The sequence below is a fragment of the Microtus ochrogaster genome, chromosome 5 (genome assembly GCF_000317375.1).
Source record: "Microtus ochrogaster isolate Prairie Vole_2 chromosome 5, MicOch1.0, whole genome shotgun sequence".
Lineage (NCBI taxonomy): Eukaryota > Metazoa > Chordata > Mammalia > Rodentia > Cricetidae > Microtus > Microtus ochrogaster.
The window spans coordinates 16,105,097-16,117,422 of record NC_022012.1 but is presented as its reverse complement, the minus strand read 5'-3'; the positions used below and the strand labels follow the sequence as shown (position 1 = coordinate 16,117,422).

Here is a 12,326-nt window from a genome sequence, read left to right as displayed (position 1 = left end):
TACACATCTACCCTATCTCCAGATGTTCACGTGACTCTCTTACTGTTACACATCTACCCTATCTCCAGATGTTCATGTGACTCTCTTACTCTACACATCTACCCTATCTCCAGATGTTCGTGACTCTTACTCTACACATCTACCCTATCTCCAGATGTTCGTGACTCTTACTCTACTCATCTACCCTATCTCCAGATGTTCGTGACTCTTACTCTACACATCTACCCTATCTCCAGATGTTCATGACTCTTTTTCTTCACACCTCATCTATGCTGTCTTCTTCTCAGTGGACTCCCAGAAAACTCTTTATAGCCTCTGTCTCCATTCAGAATTCTCTCATACACATTTTCTCCTTTGTTGCTGATGTAGCCCAGGCTGGCTTCCAACTAGCTGTGTATCTAAGGATGGCCTTGGATTCCTCATCTTCCTGCTCCTCCACCTCCCAAGTACTGAGGTCACAGGCATGTGCCACTAGGATTGGCCACTCACTCACTCTGAAAATGTTTCATTATCTTTATTTAATGACGGGGAGGTGACTCTGTGCTAAGATCAAAGGACAGTTGCATGAGTTGGTTCTCGCTTTCCACCCTGTGGTTCTAGAGCAACAAACTCAGGTTTGACTGCAAGCATCTTTACCCAGTGATCCATCTCTCCAGCCCTCCAATTTTTTAAACTTAAAAAACATTTTTAATTTTGTGTGTGTTTGCATGTATGTATTATGCCATGTGAGTGTGGGTGCACTCGGAGACAGAAGACAGAATCAGCCCCTGTGAGACAGCCTACATGAGTGCTGGAACAGAACTTCACTCAGCCTTGTCTCCAGCCCCCTTTTAAAATTGTTATTGTTTTAATTGTTATTATTTCAGAGGGAGGGAGACAGAGAGGATGTGCTAAGCCGTACATGTAAAGCTCTCCATGGTTTGTCTTCTCCTCCAACCCTGGGATTTAGGGATGGAACTCAGATTGTCAGAAGCTGAGAAAAGTGCGTTCGCCTGCTGAGCTAGCTCACTGGCCCTCGCTCCTTGATTCTTACATCATATCCCTGGCTTGAGTTTTCTGCTGATCAAATATCAATATCTAACATACCAGAGATCTAAAACCCAGATACACCTGCAATCCCAGCACTCAGGAAACTGAGGGAGGATGGTCATAGGCTACATGAAATCACAGAAATCTCAAGCCTTTTCTTAAATCCTTGAACCTAGAGTTTGGAATTATAGGGTTCCATATTTGAGACTTTGGGGGCTGTGTGTGACAGGGTCCCAGGTAACCCAAACTGATCTCCAAATTGTGTTGTAGCCAAAAATGATCTTGAATTCCAGATCCCCCTGCCTCCACCTCCCCCGTGTTTGACTACAGGCACAGGCCACCACACCCAGTGTAGAGAGGCTGAGGATGGTTGCTAGGCAAGGCCTCTTTCAGCCACCCCACATCTCTAGCCCTGATCCAGGATTCTGATCCATGTCGCTGGCCCCACGACCACACTGCCTCTCCACACTTGTCCTTAGATCCACTGCGACAACTCACCCACACCCTATTCACAGCCGCCTAGAGCCAGTGTTACAGTCTCTCCATCTTCCAGCATTCGGGGGAGGCGGGCACTGAGCCAAACTTCTGTTACAAACAGGTCTTTATTAAAGATGAGGAAGGAGGCAGGGAGGGGGGACAGTGTCTCATCTGCCCACTGCCTTTGGCTATTCGGGGTAGGAGAACCCCCTCCTGTTTCACCCATGCCCCACAAGATGGAACATCTGCATGAGGCTGAGGCATAGGGGGTACCTATGAAGAAGGGAGGGTCCCAAGAAAATAAAGTATTTTTCCACAGCCCTAATAAATAATAGAAGGTTTGGGGGTGCCCTGGGCACAGCCAAGGGGAGACAGCACCCGAAACTCCAAAATCTGTGAACTGGGGCAAGCCCTACGTTGGGTGTGAGGGTGCACCTGCGAAGAGAAGCTAGAAGGGTAGGGGTGCCGCAGGATCCTGCCATGGGGGAGCCTGCCCCTCACCCTCCAGCTGGGAGAGTCTGCATAGCCCTCCTTGGCTTTGACACGGGCGGTCCCCCATTGATTGGAATCATTCCCACCCGCTCTTGGCAATTCTGAAAGCCAAGGGCTCCTATTGGCTTTTTAGACACTGAACGTTGGCTGGAGTTGCCCTCTTGCTTGAGAAAGCTAAGAAGTGAGAGGTTCCCATTGGTTGGAGTAAACTTTTAGGTTGAATTCTGAGAACTAGGAGCCCAGGTAATGGCCGGTTAGGTCAAGCGTCAGCCGTTAAAAGGGCAGTCCTAGGGACATGAGCCCACCTGGTCTTTTTTTTTTTTTTTTTTTTTTTTTGCTTACCCGGATGTCCCAGAAGGCCAAAGAGCAGTCAAGAGACCCCTACCCCCACACCAAAGTGTCCTTCGTCAGCCATCTTCTGACGCCGAGCCAGGCTGGTTTGGGGGTCAGGGTCCTTTAGCACTCACGTGGCACACGCACACGTGGCAGGTAAGAAACGGGGTGAGGGACACTGGGCATATTTTAGGTGGTGGGTCTCACAGCAGGTGGTCGCGGCTGGCAAACAGATAAGGGCTGAAGTTGTCGCGGTGGAAGGGGGAAGGATGGAGCCCACTGAGGGTGTACAGGTCCCGTAGCAGGGGCGTGGGCAGCAGCAGCTTCCTGCCGCGTCCACCTCCCCCGCCTGGGCCCCCGGGTCCAGGGGACGAAGGCGAGGGACCCTGGCTGGGAGTCGGTGCGGGCAGGGGCATCGGCAGCGGCAGGGGTGTTGGCTCAGACCTCAGTCGAGGGCGGGGCACACGGGGTGAGGAGCACATGGCTGGGGCCCTGGAGGACACACAGCTGGGAATCAGGTGGCCACGGCGGGCACAGTTCTGCGGCTCTAGAGGTGACATTCGGAGATGAAGAGGTTAGCAAACTGGAAGAGTGGCACAGAAGCCCCGGTGAGACCTCTGCCCACCTGGAAGACCCCCTGTTCATCACCCATGCTTCCTCAACACTTACTGGATGGGGTGAGCCGTGCCGGTGTCGAATGCGGCCTGCAGGTCTCGGGTTCCTGGGACAAAAACGAAGAGGGAAGGGGCTAGAGGACCCCAGGACCCCTCAACTCACAATCAAAAAGGGCTCATCAGCCAGACGCCCCCATGGAATCCGCACCAGAGATCTCCGGATTAACGATGCAATTTGGGAGGGAGAGGGTAGTGTAGCCTTTCAATCCTGAAGGCTGCTTTCCTCCTAGGACTTCATCCCCTGAGCTGGCTGACTCCCTCTCCTTCTACCCCAAGACGAGGATCCTTATTGCCCCATTTCCTACTTCCCTGTCTCCTCCACCCACCACCCTCTCCAGCCCGGAGCAACTCCCGGGCCCCCTTACCTGGGCCACACTTAACTTTTCGAGGGGGCTGTCCATAGTTGGGGCCTGGCTCAGGTCCTCCCAGGGAGAGAGCCTTCGACCAATGGGGGGTCTGCTCTGGAAATTGTGCACAACACAGGTGACCTAGGCCAGAGAGATAAAAGCGTGTTGCATGTTGAGGCCCGAGACCAACAACACAAGAATTGAAATTTCAAATAGAAACTGAGGTTAGGATTTCCAAGCGCATATAGCTGCCTTTCTTTACAATTTTGCTATTTATTTATTTATTTTAAAGGTCTCACTATGGCTGTCCTTGAATCCTCTGTGTAAACCTGGCTGACCTTGAACTCGACAGAGATTCACCTGCATCTCCTCCGAAGTGAGGGCACCAGGCATGCGCCACCATGCCTGCCCTGGCCGCATTTATAGGCTTGATATTTGATATATTGCAGTTATTAGGCAAGAATATTGGTTCTCAAGGTTTTTGAGATTTATTTTATTTTCTGTCTATGAGTGTTTTTTATGTGTGTCTGTGCACTTGCATACTTGGTGTCCATGGAAGTCAGAAGAGGGCATTGGACCCCATGGAACTGGGCTACAGGTGGTTGTGAGCCACCATGTGGGTGCTGGGAACTGAACCCAGGTCCTCTGCAGAAGGGTCAGTGCTCCTACATGCTGAGCCATCTCTGCAGCCCTGAATATAGATATTTCAATGTTTCAGGAAGTAGTATTACTTTTTATTTTAACTACTCACTTTGTGGGGATCACCCACAGCATTTGTGAAGGTCAGGGGAAAACTTTTGGAAGTTAGTTCCTTAGACCTGGGATGGCATTTACTCTTAGGCAATTATGCAGTTGTCTTCACCTGATGAGCTTCCTCCCTAGCCTTTCCCCAAATGTTCCAGGAAGAGCTGAGTTATGGCTCACTCCATAGAATGCTCGCCTAGCATGCAGGAAGCCCTGCGTTTCATCCCCACAAAATCAAGGCATTGGTGGGGCATGTCTGGAATCCCAGCACTAGGAAGACAAGGCAGGAGGATCACAAGTACAAGGTTATGTTTGGCTAGACAGCCAGTTCAAGGATAGCCTGAGCTACGTGAGAGCCTGTCTCAAAAAAAAAAAAAAAAAGGCTTGCCAGGAGTGGTGGCACACAACCTTAGAAAGGCAGAAGTAGTCACATCTCTATGAGTTCAAGGCCAGTTGGTCTACACTGTGCATTCCAAGCAAGTCAGGGTTGCACAGTGAGACCCCGTGCTAAAAAAAAAAAAATTTTTAAAAGAAAAATAGGTATTTCATTAATTCACTATATAGCCCTGGCTGGGCCTGGAACTTACTATGTAAACCAAGCTGCCCTCAAACTCAAGAAATCTGCCTGTTTTTGCTACCCAAGTACTGAGACTAGAGAAATGTGCCACCATGCCTGGTCAAAATAGTCTCTCTTTTTTGTTGTTGTTTGGTTGGGTTTTTTTTTGAGACAGGGTTTCTCTGTGTTTCTCTCCAGAGTTTCTCTCCTGGAACTCAACTTTGTCAACCAGGCTGACCTCAAACTCACTGAGATCCACCTGCCTCTGCCTTCCAAGTGCTGGGATTAAAGGTGTGCACCACCACTGCTCAGCCAAAATATTCTTTAAAAATATATTTAAGGGTCTGGGAAAGTGGCTCAGTGTTTAAGAGCAGTGGCGCGCGCACACACACACACAGACACACACACACACATTTAATGCAAGCAAAACACACAAAGTTAAAAACTACACAAATCTTTAAAATATATGTGCATTTTTAAATGCATGGGTGGTGTGCATGTTTGTGTGTACTCAGGTGCATGTTTGAGGGTAGGTGGGTGCGTGTTTACTTGTTTGCACATGAGGGTGTGTTCTGCTGTGGAGGTCACAAGTTGGTGTGTGTGAAAGGCAGGGTCAATCTCTGATGTCACTCCGGTCCACCTTGCTTTTTGAGACTGAGCCTCCCATGGCCTGTAGCCCCCAGATTAGGCTAGACTGGCTGATCAGTGAACCCCGGGAGTCTGTCTCCCTGGTGCTGAGATGTCAAGCACACCACTTCTGGCTTTTACATAGATGCCGGAGACCTGAACTCAAACCCTCATGCTTGGCAAAGCAAGCGCTTTACCAATGGTGCCATGTTCCCCTGTAAAATAGTATTTATTTCAGTTGCAGAGTGTGGTGGCATTGCTTTAAATTTTGCTCACCATGGCATGACCCGGTGGGCCCTTTCCACAGATGAGAACAAGCAAGCAGTCAGGGTGAAAGTAAAGGACAGCTGTCCTCCCCAGGCACGCAGACTCTGTATACCCTTTAGCATCACTGAGCAATTCGGCCTCTTGGGTGCGGGGCCTGATGAGCACAGAGACTGGTGGGAGCGAAACTCACCAGAAATGTGGCGATGGCCGCCCCAGTCAGAAAGCCTGCCAGCACGTCCGACCAGTGGTTGCGATACTCTGCCACGCGGACCACGCCCACGAGGAAGGCGGGGCACAGCAGGGCAAGGCAGAGGGAAGGTTTCACCAGGCGGGAGCCCTTCACGCGGAACACTAGGGTCACGTACATCTGTGGGACCCAAACTGATTAGAGGATGAACCCACTCTTTTCGGGTCAGAGCAATGGAGGCTGGAGGAATGGCTTGAGGAACTGGGATGGCAGAGGAGGGATTCCAAGGGTCCCAGGGGTCCTGCATGCAGGTAGTGTGGTCAGAGCACCAAAAATTACAGGTAAGGGTCTATGTTCTATGCGCACAGAACCAAGGAGCAGAATCAGGATCTAAGGGGCAGATCCGAGAGCTCCAGAGGTAGCCTCGGAGCCTCGTGTAACACAGAAGTGGTCAGGATGGGATATATCAGCCACTTCAGAGGCCAGAAAAAGGAAAGAAATCAAAGCAATAGAACAAAGGACTAGAGAAAGGCAACGGACAGAATTAGACAGTTAGGGGCGTGACCAAAGTAACAAAGGGGAGGGACGAGGGCTTCAGAAGGCGGAGCCAAAGCCCACAAACTTAGTTTCCTAGCCATTATCCAGGGCCTGCGTCTCTTAGCAACTCCAAGGGGCTGAGTCCCAAAAGGCAACGTCCAGGACAACTGGGGAGCAGTTAGGGTTCTAAGGCTGGGATGCACCACGAGGGTGTGTGGCCTCAAATCAGTGGGCGTGGCCTCACTCCCAAAGCTCTTCCCCCTCTGTCAAGCACCCCCACCCACCAACTCTAGACCCTTGGTTTCTCCCGCCAGGGGCTCACCGCAGTGTAGGTGACCGCGTAGGCGCACAGGGCCGCGTCCTTGCAGGGGAAGGCCCGGCGTGCAGCGGCCACCAGGCTGGGGCTGCCTGCACAGGCGCTCTGGTCCGTGACGAAGCGGTCAGGCCCTGGCCGGTCAGGAGACGGTGGTGGGCAGCCCAAGGCCGTGTAGTTGGGGCGACACACAGACAGGAAGTGAGGCGTGGGGTTACCGGTCACCACCTGTCCCGCATTTGCAAAGATGGTCGTGGTGAAGAGGCCGAAAGAGTACACTCCTGGCGATGGGGGGGAAAAGAGGTCATATCCCTTCAACTGGGCGCGCCATACAGTTCCATTAAGCCCCCTTGTTTATGTCTAAAATTAATTTTTATGCTGGTGGCACACGCCTTTAGTCCCAGCGCTCTGGAGGCGGAGGCAAGAGGATCTTTTGAGTTTGAGGCAGACCTGGTTTACAAAGTGAGTTCCAGGATAGACAGAACTACAGAGAGAAAGTCTTTTTACATTTACATGTAAAAAAAATCAGTTTTTTACATTTACTTATTTTGGTTTTATTTATTGTGTAGACACTGCTATGCTTTGTGTGGAAGTCGGAGGATAGCCTGAGGCATTTAGTTCTTTTCTTCTGCCACATAGATTCTGGAATTCAGGTAGCAGGCTTGGCAGCAGCACCTTTGCCCACTAGCAATTGCTGGTCTCCATTGTCTTGCTATTCTTAGGATGGCCACTAAAGTCAATCTGGGATCTGATGATAACGGGCTGCAGTCCCCTTATCTTTGGGCCCCTCCCTATAGTAGATATAGATATAGATATAGATATATATCCACTGTCTGTCTCTAAGAAAACAACTGTGGCGGGACAAGCCCCTTGACTCCATCCCCGCTACCCAGGTACCGCTCAACACCACTGAATCAGGAGTTTGGGAACTCCAAGGAAGATCCTATGGAAATTTCTGGGATTCCTCCTCTCTGTGCTCTTCTCTTCCTCTTATATTCGTTAAGAATTGCATTTATTTTGGGTTGGAGAGATGGCTCAGCAGTTAAGAGCAGGGGCTGCTCTTCCAGAGGACCCAGGTTCAGTTCCCAGCACCCACTGCTCACACCTGCCTGCAACTCCAGTTCCAGGGGTCTGACACCCTCACAAACACGTAAATTAAAAAAAAAATTAAAGTTACATTTCTTTGTTTCTTGTGCTGGTGTGCGTGGAGATCAGAGGACAACTTGTGACAGACTTATCTGTCTGTCCTTCTAGCATATACGTCCTAGGGACTGAACTCAAGTCGTTAGACTTGGTAGCAGACATAGTACCTTTACCCATGACCCCTCTGGCCCAGCATGCCTCCCACACCTCAGGCAGAGTCTAGCTATGTAACCCTGACTGGCCTTAAGTTTGCTATATAGACTAGGCTGGCTTGGAACTTAAAAAAAAAAAAAGACTTGCTTATTATTTTTATTTATGTGTATGTAGGCATGCCTTCATGGATACAGGACCAATGGAGCCAGAGGGTGTCAGATCCCCTGGAGCTAGAATCACAGGCAGCTATGGATGCCTGCTGTGGGTGCAGGGACCAGAACCATGGTCCCCTGCAAGAGCAACAAGCATTCTCAACCACTAAGACATCTCCCTAGCCCGTCCCTGACCAGAACTTTTGAGAGTTCAGATTATAGGAATATGCCAACCCACACAGCTTTTTTTTTTTAAAGATATTGACTCACTCTGTAGCCCAGGCTAGCTTTCAGACTTGTGATCTTCCTAACACAGCCTCCCAAGTCCTAGGATTTTAGATGTGACCAGCACACGGGCTTGCATTCTTGATCACCTTCACATTTGGAGACAGAGTTTCTCACAGGCTTAAAACTTTGCCAAAAGGCACACCGGGTGGCCCAAAGCTTCCAGGGACCCACCAGTCTCCACCTCCCATTTTACTGTCTCTGGGACAAGCAATGTGTGCCACCCGGCTCTTAAAAAAGACTTTCTTGGGCTGGAGAGATGGCTCAGTAGTTAAGAGCATTGGTTACTCTTCCAGAGGACCGGGTTCAATTCCCGGCCCCCACATGGCAGCTCACAACTGTCTGTAATTCCAGACACTATCATACAGACATACATGCAGACAAAACAGCAATGTACATAAAATAAAAATAATAAGTTATATTTTAAAAAAAGGCGAACAATGAGGGCTGATGAGAAGCCAAGGACAATGGCACGGGGTTTTGATACTACTTAATGTGCTGCTCTGTGGGAGCCTAGCCAGTTTGGATGTTCACCTTCCTAGATATGGACGGAGGTGAGAGGACCTAGGACTTACCACAGGGCAGGGAACCCTGATTGCTCTTTGGACTGGAGAGGGAGGGGGAGAGGAGTGGGGGGAGGGAGAGAAGGGTGAGAGGAGGGGGAGGGAAATAGGAGGCTGGGAGGAGGCGGAAACTTGTTTTTTTTTTTTCCTTTTCTCAATAAAAAAAAAAAAAGACTGAAAAAAAAAAGCTAGGCAGTGGTGGCAAACACTTTTAATGCCAGCACTTGGAAAGTAAAGGCAGGTGGATCTCTGTGAGTTCAAGGCCAGCCTAGTCTAGAAAGAGAGTTCCAGAACAGCCAGGGCTACACAGAGAAACCCTGTCTCATATTTATATAATTTTCTTTTATTCGTGTGTGTGCATGAATGTACCCATATTTATGCGCTTGCATGAATGTGTCTATGTATGTATGCATGCATGCCTGTGTCTATAGGTAATGTATGTCTTTGTATGTATGCCTGTATCTGTGTGTGGATACATGCATGTTTCTATGTGTGTGTATGTGAATGCATCTCTATGTGTGTGTATGCCTGTATTATATATGTGTGTCCATACATATGTATGCATGTGCTTGCCACATCTTGAGTGTACTAAGAGGACAACTCAGGAATCAATTCTCTCCTTTGACCATATGGATAACCAAACTCATGTCAAGCTTGGTAGCAAGCGCCTATACCCACTGAGCCATAAGATGGAATTGTTCCTTTGACCCTGAACTCACCGCCCTCCCCAAGACCATTGGACTAACCCCAGGCTGCATCTCTCACCCAGGAAACGGACCAGCCTCCGAAGTGGGGGACTGAAGCGGCAGCAGGCCCCGGACACGATGGTGCTCTCCCCACTGACAGGACTGGTGGAGGGGGGAGCAGGAAAGAAAGCACGTGCCAACTCCCCCAGCAGGATCTGTGGACAAGACCAAAATGGGGTCTTCCTGGCCTCAAAGGCCAGGGCTCCCCCAGCCCCAACCTGGCCTTCCTGCCTTCTGGGAGTTTCCCTGGCATCCAACCTGGGTGGACCACACTATCTCACCGTGAAAGTGGGCCCAGCAGTGACCAGAGCGTAGATGAGGGCAGGAGGCGCTCGGCTGGCAGCCTCAGGCCCGGGGTACGGCTTGGCATAAGCGCTGTCATAGCAGAAGAAGCCCTGGGTGTGCACAGGGAAGGTGTCCGTGAATTCCAGGCGGTACGCAAGCAGGACCACAATGCCCAGCAATACAGACTGCAGCCGGTCAGGGCCAGAGAGAGGCAAAGAGAAACAGGAGGAGGTCAGAGGCCATGAGGCCATAGAGAGAGAGAGAGAGAGAGAGAGAGAGAGAGAGAGAGAGAGAAATGGAGACACGAGGAGAGGACAGAAGGGAGACATTCTTACTTCCCAACAACTGGAGCTATCATTCTGTTTTCTCTTTTTCTGATGCATTTTGGTTTTGTTCTGTTTTGCCTTGTTTTTTTTTTTTTTTTTCGAGGCAAGGCCTCAAGCAACCCAGGATGACTGACAACTCACTATGGAATTAAGGATAACTCCTGCCTGGTACTGGGGTTGTAGGTGTAGGTCAGTACACCTTGTCTATTCGGTGCCAGGGATGGAGCCCAGGGCTTTGTGCCAGCTAGGCAAGTTTCTACAAATTGAGCCACAGCCTCCATCCATCTTTTATTTATCTATATACTTACTATTTTTTTAGATGGTCTCCTTATGTATCTCAGGCTGGAATAGAAACCATAAACTTTTTTGTTATTTTTGTTTTGAGACAGGGTTTTCCTATGTATGTAGCTCTGGATGTCCTGGAATTCACTCTGTAGACCAGGCTGGACTCAAACTCACTCCTGCCTCTGCCTCCTGAGTGCTGGGATTAAAGGTGCAGCCACCACCTTCTGGTTTGTTTGCTTTGAGACAGGATCTCACTCCACAGTCCTGGCTGGCCTGGAAGTTACTGTGTATATGGAATGGACTTGAATATGTAGGCGTTCTCCTGCCTCTGCCTCCTGAATGTTAGGATTATAAGTATGCATCACAGTGGCCTTGTGATTTCTTTTCTCTGTCTGTCTTAATCATTTCTTGAGACAGTCTTATGTAGACTAGGCTGGCCCTGACTTTCCTGAATGCTTCTCCTTCAGCCTCCTAAAAGCTGAGGTGTGTGTCACATAATGTGCCACTATGCCCTGCTGATTATGCTCATTTTAGATGAAGTAACTGGGGCTCAGGCAGGCAAAGTCCCAAAGTGTGAATGGATTAGGGCTGAATGGGGCTGGAATCCAGAAACACTTCTGAGCCCAACCCTGTCACCACATCTCAAGAGAAAGGGGGCAGCAGCTAAAGCTCTGGGGTAGTGGGGTATGAGAGGAGGGGGGAGGGAGAGAGGGAGAGGGAGGAAGGGAGGGAGAGAGGGAGGGAGGGAGGGAGAGAGAGAGAGAGAGAGAGAGAGAGAGAGAACTGGGCTGGAGTCAGGGAGTTTGGGAAAATGAGCGTGGTTAAGGGCTGGGCCAGGAGCAGGGAGACAGGCTGGACAGGGATAAAGGGATAAAACACGGATCAGGCACCCTCTCAGAGTGGCTCTGAGGTCCTCACCTCCACGAAGACAAAGCAGGGGATGATGGAGAAACTCCGCTTCAGGTGAGGTCTCCCTCCAGCCATGGTGAAGGCTGAGCCTGTGGAGGAGGAGGAGGGACTCTAGGGGCACAGGAGTGCATAAGGCTTCATGGAGTTCGGAGTCTGCTCTTTAACCCATTTCCCACCCTGCTGGGCCGGCCTCTGCCCACTGGACATCCCTGCTCCTCCTAACAGCAAGCTCTGGTCTACCGGAGACCTAAGACTTTTTTTAAAGTTACATGTATTATTTTGCATGTGTACATGGGGCCCCAACCTTTGTGTGGAGGTCAGGGGGCAACCTGCAGAAGTTGATCCAAAAGATTCTACAGTGGTCTCTTCTCTCTCCTTTCTATAAAATTCTAATCAGATCCCATGCCTTTTAGGGGGACCCTTAGTCAATCTTTAGAGGAGACACCTCCAGCTTTAAAGAAGGATGCCCTTCTCTTTGGTACCAACCTTAATCATATTTTAGGGAATTTCATCTTCTTTTTCCAGGAGATCCAATGCTTCCTGCCCTTTTCCACCAGGCCCTTTCTCCTAGGCCCTTCCACCATAGCCTCCATATGGAGTCCCCTACCCCACTTCCCACCCCCATGAGCTGTGGTGCAGGCTGATAGCCAGACCCTCCCTCTCTCCCAGCTGCCTTTCCCTCCCCCCACATCCTGTCAGTCCAGCTGCCTCCCCCAGTCTCCTCTCGCCAACCCCCTTCATCTTGACTTCAGTCCCCAAGGGTTCGGTAGCCGATACAGTCAAGCCAGCTTCTACCCACAGTGACACCTGCTCTCACCTGTGAAGGTACCTAGGGCTTCCCACAGGCCTCCACCTCGACCACCGCCAGCTCACAGCCACTCCTGGAGGCCAGCAGG

General features: G+C 50.3%; 1 protein-coding gene across 3 annotated transcripts; it reads right to left on the bottom strand.

Annotated features, from left to right (window-relative positions):
- Nucleotides 1-1,598: 1,598 nt before the first annotated feature.
- Plppr2 (phospholipid phosphatase related 2) lies at nucleotides 1,599-12,326 on the bottom strand. 3 transcript variants are annotated; one of them, XM_026779190.1, is made up of 9 exons: nucleotides 12,248-12,326; nucleotides 11,440-11,541; nucleotides 9,907-10,095; nucleotides 9,645-9,780; nucleotides 6,593-6,864; nucleotides 5,737-5,913; nucleotides 3,371-3,493; nucleotides 3,001-3,052; nucleotides 1,599-2,878 (listed from the first exon to the last, which is right to left on the bottom strand). In XM_026779190.1, exons 2-9 carry the CDS (start codon nucleotides 11,503-11,505, stop codon nucleotides 2,535-2,537), a joined length of 1,359 nt encoding a protein of 452 aa, XP_026634991.1. In that variant the 5' UTR covers nucleotides 11,506-11,541; nucleotides 12,248-12,326; the 3' UTR covers nucleotides 1,599-2,534. The 3 variants fall into 3 exon arrangements, with proteins under 3 accessions (XP_026634991.1, XP_026634992.1, XP_026634993.1); XM_026779191.1 differs by having other exon boundaries at nucleotides 11,440-11,519; nucleotides 12,248-12,325; XM_026779192.1 differs by having other exon boundaries at nucleotides 2,738-2,878; nucleotides 3,387-3,493.